At 44.1% G+C, this 18001-nt stretch overlaps 2 protein-coding genes across 3 annotated transcripts in view; one reads left to right on the forward strand and one right to left on the reverse strand.

Annotated features, from left to right (window-relative positions):
• TRMT5 (tRNA methyltransferase 5) overlaps positions 1-18001 on the forward strand; it is a 68996-nt gene that overhangs the window by 22279 nt on the left and 28716 nt on the right. The window contains exon 2 of the mRNA XM_075330505.1: positions 1994-2135. The gene's annotated coding sequence lies outside the window, so the exon portion shown is untranslated. The remainder of the gene's footprint in view (positions 1-1993; positions 2136-18001) is intronic.
• SLC38A6 (solute carrier family 38 member 6) overlaps positions 1-18001 on the reverse strand; it is a 54109-nt gene that overhangs the window by 21668 nt on the left and 14440 nt on the right. For both annotated transcript variants that reach the window (XM_075330507.1, XM_075330506.1), the window contains exons 6-8: positions 7435-7513; positions 2910-2992; positions 2409-2467 (exon numbers count right to left, since the gene is read on the reverse strand). In XM_075330507.1, the coding sequence (XP_075186622.1) occupies positions 2409-2467; positions 2910-2992; positions 7435-7513 (221 nt within the window). The remainder of the gene's footprint in view (positions 1-2408; positions 2468-2909; positions 2993-7434; positions 7514-18001) is intronic.

Consider the following 18001-nt stretch of genomic DNA (forward strand, 5'->3'; position numbering starts at 1 on the left):
CAGATTTCTCCAATTAAGAATATTTTACAAAGTTTGCTAATTATTGCTAATTGCTCATACTGTATTTAGAAGACTGGGGGCTCATACTGTATATAGGTGGCTTTGTGGGGGCCTCACATTGTATATAGGTGATTTTCTGGGGGCTCATATATAGAAGGGCTATGTGGGGGCTCACATTGTATATAGGAAGGTCTATGTGGGAGGAGTTCACATTGTATATAGAAAGGCTATGTGGGGGGAGGGGCTTATACTATATGTAGGGTGGGCTGTCTGTAGGCTCACAGTATATAGGATGATGTCAGCATACTTCATTCTGCTCAATATTAAGTAATACAATTAATAAATCAATATTGAACAGAATTAATTTCAGCCAATTGGTGCGGTCCTTTACAGCAGTCATGGTCTCGTATAGCCCCTCAGGAAAATTGAATTGCCCACCCCTGCGTATGGAATAAGTCATAGACAACAGGTGGCCGTGCCAAGTCGTGAAGACCTAAAACACTTATAATGCGCCAAATCATTAATGATATCGTATTTTCCGGCGTATATGATGACTTTTTGACCCCTGAAAATCTTCTCAAAAGTCGTGGGTCGTCTTATAGGGCATATAATTAGCCCTCCCTATCCCAAGACTATCAGAGCAGTAGCGCATCCCTCTGGCCCGCCCTTGTATCCTGTTACCTCCTTCTCTGCCTCTCAGGCACATAGACCCCTCCTTGATCGTGTTTGGTGCACGGGGCTGCTGTCTGTGGTCATGGCTTTACTGCAGTTGAATGCTTTACGGTGGCGGCGCAAAGCATTCAACTGCAGTAAGGGTATGTGCGCACGTTGCTTTTTACCTGCTTTTTTGCTGCTTTTTCTTCTGCGCTGTTTAATGCCAAAATGGATGTGTTCTTCTATTCAAGCAAAGTCTATGGGAATTTGGGTTTCTTGTTCACACTATGTTGTTCAAAATGCTGCCTTTTTGTGGCAGAACTTTGGTCAAAAACTCAGCTTTGCAGTGCAAAACCCAAATGGCAAAAACAATTGACATGTTGCTTCTTTGAAAAGCTGAGTTTTTGACCAAAGTTCTGCCACAAAAAGGCAGCATTTTGAACAACATAGTGTGAACAAGAAACCCAAATTCCCATAGACTTTGCTTGAATAGAAGAACACATCCATTTTGGCATTAAACAGCGCAGAAGAAAAAGCAGCAAAAAAGCAGGTAAAAAGCAGGTAAAAAGCAACGTGCGCACATACCCTAAAGCTCTGACAGCAGCGGCGGCCCTGTGTATTGGTCACAATCATGGAGGGGTCTATGTGCCTGCGGTCCGCACAAGCACCCCTTGATGCTCAAGTCCGGTGCATGGTGGACAGCCTGCAGTGGAGACTCCGTACACCGGACGAGATCACAAAGAGGTCTAAGTGATTGCAGTCTGCAAGAAGTAGCTGAGGGCACCGCGGGAACGGAGAACAGAGGAGAATAATTTTTATTGTGTATAAACAACGGCATAATAGAATGGGACCAGTAGGAAAGTAATACTAAACAATGGGCACATTACTGCAGGGCACATTACTAAACAATGGACACATTAGAGCAAGGGGGGACAAGGAAGGGCACATTACATTTTATCGGGATCTATTTTTATTTTTGAAATTTACCAGTATCTGCTGCATTTCCCACCCTAGGCTTATACTCGAATCAATAAGGTTTATCCGTTTTTTTTGTGGTAAAATAGAGGCTTTGGCTTATACTCGCGAATATACGGTATATCCCAAACTCTAACTGGAAAAGTTGCGGGTCGTCTTATACGCCGGAAAATATGGCAATAATCTGCAAAATATATAACGTTTCCATCTAAACAAGGCCTTCAGACAATGAGAAAAAAAAAATCCATAATTGTTGAAAGCAGTTTATAACCCTCCAAGCTTCTGAAGGAAGCATAGTATATACTTCACATGCATGCATATATGTTTTACAAATCCGTTTTATTTTATATATTTTTCTTTACAGCCACGACCTGCATGGAATGAGAAAACCTTTGTTTTCACATCACAGAATTCAGGCAATCAACTGGGTGCGACACCCCTCCTTTTAAAAGGTGATACAGTTGGGTGCAGCCCAAGTCCAAAGTTTCCCCTTCAATTTATACAAGGTATGAAATAATATTTGTCCTCCAGAGGTATATTAAATTCTAAAGACTTCCTAAAACTTTAAAAATCAAAATTTATTTCTGAATATTTTACTCTATGACCTAAAACTCAATCTAAAAGAGGTGTAGGTGATAAAAATGCATTAGGAGAAAGAAGTAAAAAAAAAATAAAAAAATAAAAATGGTCCTTTCAGCCCGGACTCATTAAAGAAGTGTAAAGGGAGTAAGTCATTTCGGCCACTTAAGCCCCCCGAAAGAGTTATTTTAAGGACTTACCACAATGGCAAAGTAGACCATAAAGAAAAATGACAAACTACTTGTGTAGCCAAGAAAGCCTGTAAAATAACAGTAAAATAAAAAGCAATTTATATGGAACCCGATCTTAATGCAGAGCTAAAGGTTTTACATTTCTGGTATGTTTTATTTTACAGTGCGTGGTATCTGGAGCTTACAGCCTTTTCCCAGTGCCTGTCACAGATCATTCACCTCGTTTTGTAGGGCCGAATTAGGACGAGCTTTACCGCTAATGGAATGCCATAAGTAAAAGCTGCCCTTTTATGTTCTCCTGTAAAGATTTTATTTTTGTGTAACAGACAACATACTACTGCAACCTAAGTAATGGCTTAACAAGCCAGGCCCCCTGGCTGCAACAAATTAAAGTATCCCCAAAGAAAGAAGGAAAAGTCTCTTTGCTTTCTACCGGGGCCCCTTTCCTTCTGCCGTCCCATTAAAGTGAAACTTTTATCCCAGAATACATAATTTTTTTTTCTTCCTTACCTATTTTGGGGAGCAGCGCCAACGGGAGTACAATGCACACTGCTGTAATTATTAGCAGCCATCTACCGTCCAGGTACCAGGCCCTGAAATGCAGAATTAGATAGAGTATGGCTAATGTGAAATCACTGGGAGGGGTGGTGAGCTGGGATTTGTAGTTGTTCTCATTTCTTAGAAAATAAAAAAAGATTTATCCGCTGAGGAACTTCTACAATGGAAATAAATCAGCAGAAACAGAATATCTCTCTCTCTATCTCTCATATATTATATGATATTATATATTAAATATATATATATATATATATATATCTATATCTATGTATATCTATCTATATCTCTACCTATCTATATCTATACCTATCTATATCTATAGAGATCTATATCTATAAATATAGAGATCTATAAATATAGAGCTCTATATCTATAGATCTAGAGATCTAATATATATATTAGAATATAAATAAAATATATCTCTCTCTCTAGCCATAATATTACATATACATATATATTATAGTGGGTACGGAAATAATTCAGACCCCTTTACATTTTTAAGTCTTAGTTTTATTGCAGCCATTTGGTAAATTAAAAAAAAAGGTCATTTTTTTTTCTCATTAATGTACACTCTGCACCCCATCTTGACAGAACAAAAACAGAAATGTAGACATTTTTGCTATTTTTTTTTTTAAACAAAAGTGAAATATCACATGGTCATAAGTATTCAGACCCTCTGCTCAGTATCGAGTAGAAGCACTCTTGAGCTAGTACAGCCATGAGTGTTCTTGGGAATGATGCAACATGTTTTTCACCCCTGGATTTGGGGATTCTCGGCCATTCTTCCTTGCAGATCCTCTCCAGTTCCGTCAGGTTGGATGGTGAACCTTGCTGGACGCCATTTTCAGGTCTCTCCAGAGATGCTCAATTGGGTTTAGGTCAGGGCTCTGGCTGGGCCGGTCAAGAATGGTCACAGAGTTGTTCTGAAGCCACTCCTTTGTTATTTTAGCTGTGTGCTTAGGGTCATTGTCTTGTTGGAAGGTGAACCTTCAGCCAAGTCTGAGGTCCAGAGCACTCAGGAAGAGGTTTTCTTTCAGGATATCTCTGTACTTGGCCGCATTCATCTTTCCTTCAATTGCAACCAGTCGTCCTATCCCTGCAGCTGAAAAACACCCCCATAGCATGATGCTGCCACCACCATGTTTCACTGTTGGGATTGTATTGGGCATGTGATGAGGAGTGCCTGGTTTTCTCCACACATACCGCTTAGAATTATCACCAAAAACTTCTATCTTCGTCTCATCAGACCAGAGAATCTTATTTCTCATAGTCTGGAGTTCTTCATGTGTTTATTTCCAAACTCTATGCGGGCTTTCATATGTCTTGCACTGAGGAGAGGCTTCCGTCGGGCCACTCTGCCTTATGCGGGCGTCACACGGTACGATCTATCGTCCAATTGCACAAGCGATCGAACCCGCCCCTGTCGTTTGTGCGCCACGGGCAATTAGTTGCCCGTGGCGCACAAAGTCGTTAAACCCCTGTCACACGTACTTACCTCCTGGACGACCTCGCTCTGGGCGGCAAACGTCCACTTCCTGAAGAGGGAGGGACGTTCGGCATCACAGAGACGTCACATAGCGGCCGGCCAATAGAAGCGGAGGGGCGAAGATGAGCGGGACGTAACATCCCGCCCACCTCCTTCCTTTTGCATTTCCACCGGGACGCAGGTAAGCTGTGTTCATCGTTCCCGGGGTGTCTCACGGAGCGATGTGTGCTACCCCGGGTACGATGAACAACCAGCGCAAAGTAGAATAAACGATTTTTTTAAAAATGAGCGACGTGTAAACGATTCGCGATTTGTAACAGATTTGCTATCGTTTACAGACGCTTGTAGGGGTCACACAGGACGACGTTGCAAACTATGCCAGATGTGCGTCACGAAAACCATGACCCCAACGACATATCTCACAACAGATAGCCTAATGCGGGCGTCACACGAGACTATGTGCCCATAAGAAAAAGTAACCACAGATTTTGTCGTGGAAAACCCGTGTATTTTCTAGATAAATCTGGGGGTTTACACAAGTACAGACATTCCCCATGTTACCCTATGGGATTTGGGGAGTGGCTGTATCAATGCTGCGGTATTTGCGGCTGCGGAAAATACTGCGGATTACCCACAGCCGAATGTAACTGCATGTCCATTATTCATGTGGAATTATGTGTGGAATTCCCGCCCCTCCACTATGGATATACAGGGCGGGAATTCTGCACTGTTTCCGCAGGTTTACCGCAACAATTCCGCAGATTTACCACGGCAATGGATAGTTGCGGATTCCGGGGAGTTGCTGCGTGAACCTGCGGAAATACCTGCAGAAAAGTCTAGAGGTACGATCTCCCATGGGCACATGGCCATAAAGCCCCGACTGGTGTAGGGCTGCAGTGATAGTTGACATTGTGGAACTTTCTCCCATCACCCTACTGCATCTCTGGAGCTCGGCCACAGTGATCTTGGGTTCTTTACCTCTCTCACCAAGGCTCTTCTCCCACGATTGCTCAGTTTTGGCTGGACGGCCAGGTCTAGGAAGAGTTCTGGTGGTTGCAAACTTCTTCCATTTAAGGATTATGGAGGCCACTGTGCTCTTAGGAACCTTGAGTACTGCAGAAATTATTTTGTAACCTTGGCCAGATCTGTGCCTTGCCACAATTCTGTCTTTGAGCTCCTTGGGCAGTTCCTTTGACCTCATGATTCTCATTTGGTGTGACGTGCACGGTGAGCTGTGAGGTCTTATATAGACAGGTGTGCGCCTTTCCAAATCAAGTCCTTTTAGGGTAATTAAACACAGCTGTACTCCAATGAAGGAGTAGAACCATATCAAGGAGGATCACAAGGAAATGGACAGTATGTGACTTAAATATGAGTGATCCATCTGATTCTCTCGCATGAGCAAACATACACTCGTGTGGCCCCAGCCTAAATCAGCTGCTTAAATCAACATATTGCAGGTTTTTAAAAAACACAGCACCTGCCAAGTCCGATTCCTTAGTAACGTGTGGATGAGATTTTGTGATTGTGTTATTTGCAATGCTGATATACTTTAAAGAGCAACTGTCATGTAAAAAAAAGTTACCCTGCAGATATGGGCTCAGCAGGGCATCAGTACAGAGCCGGCTGTCCGTGCCAGGGTGCGGTTATACGTGCTCAGGCACTGACTGGCAGCCTGAAACTGAACCAGCTGTGCCCTATGACTGAAAGCCGGAGGCTGCCAGGAGGATTAAAGAACATTTCCTCCCGACACTGGGGCTCTCAGTGCGGCAGAACGCTATTAATCTGCAGATTAAGAGCGTTTTTTTTTTATTGTTTTTTTTGTCCTTTACATGGCAGGTTCCCTTTCATTTCCACCTGGAAATCTGTCTGTATGTAAAATATATATGCCCTGATCCATATCCAACAGCCTCTGTAAAATGGCATCTGATAGACTTTTTTTCTTTTATTGCTTGATATCGGTATAAATCAATATAGGAGAAATGAGGAACAATATGGGACCCTATATTGCTATAGGTGCCATAAAATGGCCACATGCATAAAGCCCCATGTAACAAAATAGAATTCCAATAACAGCACTAAAGAAAAGCTTAAAAGGGAATCTGTCACCAGGTTTTCGCTATGCAATGTGATAACAGAATGATGGGGGGGGGGGCAGAGACCCCGATTCCAGCAATGTGTCACTTAGTTTACTGGGTGCAGAAGTGATAGAATCCGCTTTCTCTTCTGCAGGTCTAGCAGACCTCTGAATGCTGAGCCCTGTATAACCCCGCCCACACCACCGATTATGCACAGTATACACAGAAAACTGTCAAAATCAGTGGGTGGGGCTGTGGTTGCACCCGTGGAAGTTCAGCTGGACTTTAGATGAAGTTCGGGTTTAGGACCAAGACTTCATTGAACCCCAATGGAAGTCACTGATTGAGCAGTTCGGGTCTCTGCCCACATACAGCCCGCCATAAACAGATCACTTCCATGGGGAGAGCAGTTTTGTTTGGTGCAGTCTACATTCGATAACACTAGGTTTACCTTCAGTGCGAGCCAAACAACCACTGCAAGCGGCTCGCATGTAGCCAAGCACCAAGCGTACCCGAGCACAGCGATGCTCGCACTAGTGGTGTTCATATGTAAAGCACCCAAACTTTTTTTTTTGGTAAATTATGTGTTAGCTAGGAACACCGAACTTTGGGTTCACTCATCTCTACTTGAAACACCACCTAATTTTATAGTGATAATCTCCTGCTGATAAAACACTAATTTTATTGAAACAAAAAACACCAAGTATAGTACGTGACAAATCAGTGGAATAAGGATCTCAGCCCCAACATCATGCTGCTCTCCGATATAGCAAGATCCTGCAGACAGATAACCTTTATAGTTTAGACCATATAACTGGATATTAATGTGAAAACTGCAAGAGACTATCAAGGAATTAAAATTAAGAACAATTCATTTTCTTTCCCCCGTAATGCTATCACTGGTAACACTCACCCAGTGTGCTCCTCAGCCAAGAAACCAGCAATAGCGGCCGGTAGTTCAGACTTCACAATGAACAGGTAGGAAGACATTGCTGCAAAAGAATAACGAGGCAAGGTAGAGTGAAACGGTTCACATGCAGAGAAAAAAAAAAAAAAATTATATATAAAAAAAAAAAAAAAAAAATAAAAAAATTCAAATGCCTCTGTCAGTGACTGACCGCAGCAACCATAACAAGCTCTGGTCACTGCAGGCAGATGTGGCTGTACGGTGCAGCCGGCACTGCTGGCCAGGGTGCGGCTGCACACATGGAGACCCGATGTACAATTACACCCCCAGTCCAGAAGGGTTCAGTGCACAGAGAAGGCCTCTCTGATTTCCAGACACACTACAGCGGATCGCTGGGGTCTCAGTACATAGGCGGGGGTAATCTATCGCCTTAGTCAAGGGACCCTAACAAGTTATAATTTCCAATGTGGGGAACCTCCTTAAATAATAAATTGTGGACCCCATCAGTTTGGGAGCAGAGTTCAGTCATTTGGACACTTATTTTCAGGAATGTGGACCATTATTTAACAGATAGAAGTAAATCAGACGTCATTTCGAAGTCCTTGCGCTTTGAGTTGCAATTTGTTTTTTTTTTTGGGGGGGAGGGGGGGGGGTTTGGGGGGGGTGTGCGGACAAAAAAAAAAAAAAAAAACAAAAAAAAAAAAAAGAAACCCAAAAACCCCACAACCTCTCTCTGCATTTTGCTCAAATGTTTCATTTCCACCACAATTGCAGCACATAAACCTGCAAGGTGTGAACGCAGTGTTAGCTGTGATACGAGGGCACAGTTATTCTCACAATCTCTCTATGGGCTTCTGCACTCAGCTCGGCCGGTCACGTCTGTGCTGTTACTGGGGCAGGAGAAAGTTGCGGTAACTGTTGCAAAACTACAACTCTCAGCATGCCCCGATCACCCATACGGCCACTATCACATACAGTTTCACAGGCAGGGTGACATTTTTCCACGAACTCCTAAACAAATGGCATCTAGTTATGCCATTACATTGTGGTCAGAGAGGTGATTACAGTCGGTGCAGGGGTTGCAGTGCACCAAAAAAGTCACTTTGGCCTACATGAAAAGACCAAAACTATTAAAGCCTTGCAATAATTGGGGTCACATTGGAGCTTTTACAATGCGGCCCATGAGCTTCAAATTACGCCACTGATTAGGATTAGTGAGCACTACCATGCGCAGTACTCCTATCCAGAAGTCGGATGCTAGAGTACCAAGTATAATGGAAGTCAATGCGGGACTAGAGCATCTTTCCAGGAAATCTTCCCATTGACTTCCATTATACTAGGTACATGAGTCACGCCCGTCTGACTGCTGGTTACAAGTACTGAGCACCCCAGCATGGTAGTGCCTGCTCATCACTAGTTACGAGTACTGAGCACCCGAGCATGGTAGTGCCCGCTCATCACTAGTTACAAGTACTGAGCACCCGAGCATGGTAGTGCCCGCTCATCACTAGTTACAAGTACTGAGCACCCGAGCATGGTAGTGCCCGCTCATCACTAGTTACCAGTACCGAGCACCTGAGCATGGTAGTGCCCGCTCATCACTAGTTACAAGTACAGAGCACCCGAGCATGGTAGTGCCCGCTCATCACTAGTTACAAGTACAGAGCACCCGAGCATGGTAGTGCCTGCTCATCACTAGTTACGAGTACTGAGCACCCGAGCATGGTAGTGCCCGCTCATCACTAGTTACGAGTACCAAGCACCCGAGCATGGTAGTGCCTGCTCATCACTAGTTACAAGTACAGAGCACCCGAGCATGGTAGTGCCTGCTCATCACTAGTTACGAGTACCAAGCACCCGAGCATGGTAGTGCCCGCTCATCACTAGTTACGAGTACTGAGCACCCGAGCATGGTAGTGCCCGCTCATCACTAGTTACCAGTACTGAGCACCCGAGCATGGTAGTGCCCGCTCATCACTAGTTACGAGTACTGAGCACCCGAGCATGGTAGTGCCCGCTCATCACTAGTTACCAGTACTGAGCACCCGAGCATGGTAGTGCCCGCTCATCACTAGTTACGAGTACTGAGCACCCGAGCATGGTAGTGCCCGCTCATCACTAGTTACAAGTACTGAGCACCCGAGCATGGTAGTGCCCGCTCATCATTAGTTACGAGTACTGAGCACCCGAGCATGGTAGTGCCCGCTCATCACTAGTTACGAGTACTGAGCACCCGAGCATGGTAGTGCTTGGTCATTACCAATTATGATATATTAAAAAAAAAAAAAAAAAAAAAAAGAAGAACTCCTCCTTGAAATGAGCAGATTTGCAGATCGGGACATCAGTGGCAGCAGCTGATGTAATGGTGTCTATACACTATACACATTTTTACTCACATTTTACCATTCGCTCCCAGGAGCTGCACAATACAATCCTTTATACTTTACACTTAGGTCAGAGCATTTTAATGATATTTTCACAGAAGCAATATTCATTAGAAGTAAAAGGGAAGGGGAGAAACCCGAGAATGTTATTTCATGTGAAATGTCACTGATGTGAATGTTAAGTGCCCGATACCTACTGGAAGGTCAAGTAAAAGCAGGTCCCGGGTCAGTGGAAAAACTGAGATATTCCTGAATTATGGAGAATCTCTCACACTTGGAAATATCCCACTGCCATATGTGGCCTGCGGAGTACAGCTGCCGCCTGCAGCCCTGCGCACAGCCTCCGCCAGCGTCCTCACCTCTCCAGTCAGAGGAGCAGAACAGCAGGTCAGCTAAAGTAAGTAATATCGTGTTACAGGCGATTACGAGCCGGATTAACCCCTTCAGGGCCAGGGTGCTCCACTCCCGGGGACCTTTTACATCTTTCCAGTAGGACTTTAGTATAAAACACTACATGGAGAAACCATGAAGTCTGCGACCGGCGGGGAAGCTTCACTGGAGTTATGTCACAATCCAATAATATATTTGTGGGATTTGGCATTGTCAAGTAAGGGCCCCTCGTTCCACAAGACTAATCTTGCGCCATCTTCAACTTTATTGTCATGTCCATCTCGGACGTTCCGATCTTTTCCCCATAGAATAATCAGTTTAAAGATACTAAATTAAAAGGTCCCATTCAATTTCCAGCGAGAGGCGCAAGTTTCTTAACATTTTTTTTATAATTATATATATATACACACACACACACAGTTAGGTCCAGAAATATTTGGACAGTGACACAAGTTTTGTTATTTTAGCTGTTTACAAAAACATGTTCAGAAATACAATTATATATATAATATGGGCTGAAAGTGCACACTCCCAGCTGCAATATGAGAGTTTTCACATCCAAATCGGAGAAAGGGTTTAGGAATCATAGCTCTGTAATGCATAGCCTCCTCTTTTTCAAGGGACCAAAAGTAATTGGACAAGGCACTCTAAGGGCTGCAATTAACTCTGAAGGCGTCTCCCTCGTTAACCTGTAATCAATGAAGTAGTTAAAAGGTCTGGGGTTGATTACAGGTGTGTGGTTTTGCATTTGGAAGCTGTTGCTGTGGCCAGACAACATGCGGTCTAAGGAACTCTCAATTGAGGTGAAGCAGAACATCCTGAGGCTGAATAAAAAGAAAAAATCCATCAGAGAGATAGCAGACATGCTTGGAGTAGCAAAATCAACAGTCGGGTACATTCTGAGAAAAAAGGAATTGACTGGTGAGCTTGGGAACTCAAAAAGGCCTGGGCGTCCACGGATGACAACAGTGGTGGATGATCGCCGCATACTTTCTTTGGTGAAGAAGAACCCATTCACAACATCAACTGAAGTCCAGAACACTCTCAGTGAAGTAGGTGTATCTGTCTCTAAGTCAACAGTAAAGAGAAGACTCCATGAAAGTAAATACAAAGGGTTCACATCTAGATGCAAACCATTCATCAATTCCAAAAATAGACAGGCCAGAGTTAAATTTGCTGAAAAACACCTCATGAAGCCAGCTCAGTTCTGGAAAAGTATTCTATGGACAGATGAGACAAAGATCAACCTGTACCAGAATGATGGGAAGAAAAAAGTTTGGAGAAGAAAGGGAACGGCACATGATCCAAGGCACACCACATCCTCTGTAAAACATGGTGTAGGCAACGTGATGGCAATGGAATGCATGGCTTTCAATGGCACTGGGTCACTTGTGTTTATTGATGACATAACAGCAGACAAGAGTAGCCGGATGAATTCTGAAGTGTACCGGGATATACTTTCAGCCCAGATTCAGCCAAATGCCGCAAAGTTGATCGGACGGCGCTTCATAGTACAGATGGACAATGACCCCAAGCATACAGCCAAAGCTACCCAGGAGTTCATGAGTGCAAAAAAGTGGAACATTCTGCAATGGCCAAGTCAATCACCAGATCTTAACCCAATTGAGCATGCATTTCAATTGCTCAAATCCAGACTTAAGACGGAAAGACCCACAAACAAGCAAGACCTGAAGGCTGCGGCTGTAAAGGCCTGGCAAAGCATTAAGAAGGAGGAAACCCAGCGTTTGGTGATGTCTATGGGTTCCAGACTTAAGGCAGTGATTGCCTCCAAAAGGATTCGCAACCAAATATTGAAAATAAAAATATTTTTGTTTGGGTTTGGTTTATTTGTCCAATTACTTTTGACCTCCTAAAATGTGGAGTGTTTGTAAAGAAATGTGTACAATTCCTACAATTTCTATCAGATATTTTTGTTCAAACCTTCAAATTAAACGTTACAATCTGCACTTGAATTCTGTTGTAGAGGTTTCATTTCAAATCCAATGTGGTGGCATGCAGAGCCCAACTCGCGAAAATTGTGTCACTGTCCAAATATTTCTGGACCTAACTGTAGCTCCTATACACTGAACACAGTAAATTATTAATTTTGTTCCTGAAGAAGGGGCTATACAGCTCTGAAACACACAGAACAAAAAAATCAGAGGTTTTAATCCCCATCAATCTTCAGTGATCTTTCTCTGGATTAACCCTTTCTTCCATCTCGATTCCTCCTCTATATTACTTTGCTGGCTCAAGAGACAACAGCAGCTGAGGCATGGCGGACATTAGTACTGAGCTGTGTGGCTGTGACTCCAGCTCTGGGATACGCTGGCTAGGATCTACATGATCTCTTTCCCTCCTACCATAGATTTTGTGTAACCTGATCTCTTAATGAGCTGGCAGTCCATCTTGCTTTGACAAAAACAGATTTTACCATAGGTCATATGGGAAAAAGTGGCTCCAGAAGAAACAAAAAGGGACATGTCTGATTTTGAGCCAAGTCAAGCACCAAGCTTGGCAATTGGAATGATTTGGTCCTTGAATCACATTGCGCCCCTGTACTCCCATCTCAGAGGGGTTGACACAATATTGGGAATATTGCCCATTGTGGCCTGCACCGGAGACAATGTGGAGTGTTTGCACTGAATTAGGAGGACAATCGGACTTTCAGCACTTGGAGGAAGGCGGTCAGCTACTTAAAGGATTAATTAGCCATCACTAAACAAACAGATGCACTATGGGAGGAAGTCGCCTGTTTATCCTGCAGCTTTGGGATTCTTTCATTTCTATAATAAACATTTGTAGGGCGAATCAGGTGAGGACAGAATGTGTCGAATTCTCCCCTGCCCCGATTTATAGACGTCCCATGTGCAATATACTACATGTCTGAGCCAGATTGTGCTCCGGTGCGTCTGTCAGTGTAAGAGGAGTCATACAATTATAAGATTGGAATACCCCTTTAAATATAGGAGTGCCCCTTACAAGAAAAATAAAATGTATAGGATTGCTTCCTTCTATATTCAAGGGGTTTTCTGAGCATAGATTGTGAGGAGGAGGTCCGATTACTGTTACAATACCACTTTTTGGCTGTTACACAAAATACTTGGGCAGCACGGTGGCTCAGTGGTTAGCACTGCAGTCTTGCATCACTGGGGTCCTGGGTTCAATTCCCACCAAGGACACCATCAGCAAGGAGTTTGTATGTTCTCCCCGTGTTTGTGTGCGTTTCCTCCCGGGTCTCCGGTTTCCTCCCACACTACAAAAAAAATATACTCATAGGGAACCTAGATTGTGAGCCCCAATGGGGACAGTGTTGCCACTGTATGTAAAGCGCTGTGGAATTAACAATGCTATATACATGAATAAATATTATATTATCGTTTTTGCCCATTGAGTGAGGTGATGCATGCTCATCTGTGGCCAGCAGGTGGCAGTGTGGCACCACATCTCCGGCACAGGCGCTGATCTAATTAGGCGGCTGACGAGGTTTCCATCCTCACCGCTCTTTCATCACACAATCAAGCGCATTTCCAATGTAGAGCATCGGGTTTCCTCAGCCTGACTCCAGCTATCCAGAGCTGTGACAGTAGGGAGTGATTTACTATCAGAAGTTCAAAAGTGTGCAATAGCAGTAACTCATAGCGACCGATCCCACGTCAATATTTGTCCTTCCCTACTGAACGGCAAATTAATACCGGTGTGTTAGATAATTATACGAGATCCCAGGGCGGGAGGTGCAGCGCTGCATCGTTCTTGCCTTTTAAATAGTTTTTAGCCTGAAACCCATGCACTATGTTTTTGCAATTGGGTCTCATTAGAAATGTTGCACCATTTTAACTTTTAGGCCCTGTGCACACGCTGCGGATTTACCCACGGATTTGCTGCAGAAAATGTGTAACACTGCTGCAGTCATTCCTCAGCAAATCCTATGGGTTTCAAAAAATGCTGTGCGCACACTGCGTTATTTTATACCACAGCGGAAAATCCGCGGGTATTAATGAGCAGGTCACTTCTTTTCCGTTTTTGCCATAGATATATGGTAAAAACTGCAGGGACCAACTTGGCGCAAAATCCACGGTAAATCCGCGGGTGCGGGATTCTTTCAGAGGGTCCGACTTTCTCTTAAGAAAAAGTCCATTTCTAGTGCGCCCATAGCCTTAGAGCAGGGGTCCCCAATTCCAGTCCTCAAGGGCCGCCAACAGTGCAGGTTTTCAGGATTTCCTTAGTATTGCACAGGTGATAATTTAATCACCTGCACAGTTGATGATTCCAACACCCATGCAATGCTAAGGAAATCCTGAAAACATGCACTGTTGGCGGCCCTCGAGGACTGGAGTTGGGGAACCCTGCCTTAGAGCCTGTCTGATTCCCTGCACATTCAACGCTGATGTGGTCTGTGGTCATAAATAAGCTGAGAAGATAAGTGTTACAAACCCCCCATCAGACTGTCATAGTGATCTCACTGATGGATCCTCAGTTAACTCATTACGCAGCTAGCAAGACAGTGCAGCGCAAAAGAATAGAGCAGGCACACTTTTAATAATTACTAAAAAATTTTTGTAGCCCCAAAATACATGCATTTAAATGACAAAAGTCTTTGGTCTGATTTTTCCAGGAGGATAATGCAAAAGGGCAGGGCCTCTCCCAACCATTCCCAAGAGGCCCCAAATTTTACATTGTAAATGATGTACCATACATAGGGGCTCTCTAATTTTCTTAACTGTAGTTCAATAAAAAGTTCAGCAAACTCTTTAATGTGCTTTATGCTGTAATTTTTCTCCGATTTCAAGATATCTACTTGATACCTGAATGTTTGCAATTTTGTCCCTATTAAAGGGAATCCATCAGCAGGTTTTTGCTATCTTATCTGAGAGCAGCATGATGCAGGAAAAGAGATCCTGAATCTAACGATGTATCACTTAGATTACTGGGTGCAGCCGTTCTGTCACACTCAGAATGTTTAGCTTTAGCAATGCAGCAGAGCTGAGAGAACTGCCCTCGCCCACACCAGGCTCTCTATAGAGATTGTACATTGACAGTGAGGTGTCAGAGGACGGGGCATGCCGGACTACAGTGTGCCTGACATTGTAGTCGCCTGTAATGATAAAAAGGTTCTGCTGCTTAAGAAAACATAGAAAATAACAGATCAGATCTTGACAAGACAGGCAGCCCTGAATTTTCTGCGTTAACCATTGCAGTATGCATTCTTTAGCTTACATAGCAAAAATCTGCTGCCAGATTCCCTTTAAAGGGAATATGTCACCAGGTTTTTGTCCCTCCCACCCCATCTGAGAGCAGCATAATGACCCTGATTCCAGCGATGTGTCACTTACTGAGCTGTTTGCTGTCATTTTGATAAAATCAATGTTTTCTCTGCTGCAGATCTAGCAGTTATACAGAGCTCATGAATGTGCTGGACTACCTGCAGCACGAAAAGTAGTCCCGTAATGATAATCACTGCTGACTAAACATTGATTTTATCAAAACTACACTAAGTATTTCCGTAAGTGACACATCACTGGATCTCTGCCCCTACATTATGCTGCTCTCAGATTAGGGGGGAAAAAAAAACCTTGGGACAAATTCTCTTTAAAAGGGAATCTGTCAGCAGGTTTTTGCTATGTAAGCTACAGACAGCATTCTGCAAGAATTCAGGGCTGCCTGCCTTGTCAAGGGCGCAAAAACCTGGTGACAGATTTCTTTTAAGTTCTTATCTGAGGATCTCCAGTAAAATCTGTCAATCCAAAATTAAAAGAAAATACATTTTAAAGATTTTTTTTTTTCGTTGCAGCTTTCTCTAAAGTATAAAGCATATTTCTCTTCTTTGATGCGGTTGTTAGGCCTCCACTGATTTCTGTGAACTCAGCCGCCAGCATTGAGGCGCCTCCGCGGGACCGCTACTCCAGGCACCGGTGCGCGCCTCCGCGGGACCGCTACTCCAGGCACCGGTGCGTGCCTCCGCCGCTCCAGGCACCGGTGCGCGCCTCCGCCGCTCCAGGCACCGGTGCGCGCCTCCGCGGGACCGCTACTCCAGGCACCAGTGCGCGCCTCCGCCGCTCCAGGCACTGGTGCTGATGGCATCAAATTTCCTGGGCCTGATTTTAGACGGTAGCTAAGTGTACAGACATTACCAAGGACCAGTGGAGCCGAGTCTCGTTTTTTTTTCAGGCAAATGTGCTTAATTTGGTGCAGTTACCTCTAGATTGCCGGCACAAGTTTTTGTGTATATAAACCTTATTATGCCTTTTTCACACATCAGTTTTTGTTTTTTTGCAACAGTGTTGGAAAAAAAAAAAAAATAATCACTTTCCAACAGTAATGACTTATCTAGTTAAAAAGCCCCATACACCCAACACTAGACTGTAGAGGTCAACACAGGGAGACTGTGTAAGCCGAGAGGATCTGGTTTCCTACAGAAAAGGGTCTGCAACATTTTTTTAACAAATTTAGCAAGTAAGGTGTTAATTAGGTGTCAGGGATTTTGTGAGGAGGGATGATTAACCCTGTTCTTTTGGAAGCAGATGAGTCTTCAAACGCCATAAGGAATTTTTTTGGGAAAAATAAAAGGAAAAAAAAAGTGTTGGGTTTATGTCCAGCAATGATTACTAGGAGCAGTGCTTCTATAGGGTTAACAGCAAGCGTAGCCATAATGAAGCGTCGAATCAAAGACAGACAATATGCGCTAACCCAGCAGTTTCCGCGGTGACATGGAGGATACAGCCTCGCGCTGACGTTTTGGCTATTTTAAACCTTGGCGGCACCAGTGCCCGCCGCGTGCAGGCTGTATATCAGTCATTAAGAAATAGCAATCAAAATAAACGGAGCGGGGACATATAATCCTCACCTGCTGAAAGCCACATTTTTATATTCACGCTTATGTTGTAAGCAGCGCAGAGGAAGATCAGACGATTCATGGAAGTTTCAACATCCAATTATGTAATAGTCTAAAATTCAGGATAAGCGGGGTGCTTAATGTGCCGAAGATTGATATTTACTGAGCGATTGTGGAGCAATCATTAACCCAATCACTATGTGTGAACGTGCCCGAAACAAAAAGGGGCCGCGATTGGGAGACAACAGCGATAAACAAAAAAAGGATTCCAGAAATGAAGGGAGAATGGTCAGCGAGTGCAGGGGTCCTGCTACAGCTTATCCAGGAATAGCGCCGCTCTCATCCATAGGTTGTCACTTTAGGACGTATTTGTGAACTGCTGTACAACACACAGATTATACTGTACAGACCCAAACACCGGACAATACACATATTCAGTGGATTTGTGACTGCAGCTTGAGCTGTGACCGGAGCACGAGTATAGCCACACGCACACATTTTCCATTGCTGCACTCGTGTTACATGCAGATTTCACCCAGAGTTTAAGATTGTAAAATGTATGAGATATTAACATGTTATGATTAAGCATACGATATCGTATGCGATGTGACCCGCCCCCATCGTATGTGCGGCACGGTCAATTTGTTGAACGTGTCGCACAAACGATTAACCCAGTCACACGTTCTTACCCGTCCATACGACCTCGATGTGGGAGGCGAATGTCCACTTCCTGGAGTGGGAGGGACGTTTGGCGTCACAGCGACGTCACGCGGCAGCCGGCCAATAGAAGCGGAGGGGCGGAGCTGAGCAGGACGTAAACATCCCGCCCACCTCCTTCCTTCCGCATTGCTGGCGGGAGCCGTGGGACGCAGGTAAGGAGATGTTCATCGTTCCCGGGGTGTCACACGGAGCGATGTGTGCTACCTCAGGAACACTGAACAACCTCACGTTCAATTTTTAACAATTG

Source organism: Anomaloglossus baeobatrachus, chromosome 12, assembly GCF_048569485.1.
Source record: "Anomaloglossus baeobatrachus isolate aAnoBae1 chromosome 12, aAnoBae1.hap1, whole genome shotgun sequence".
NCBI classification, from domain to species: domain Eukaryota; kingdom Metazoa; phylum Chordata; class Amphibia; order Anura; family Aromobatidae; genus Anomaloglossus; species Anomaloglossus baeobatrachus.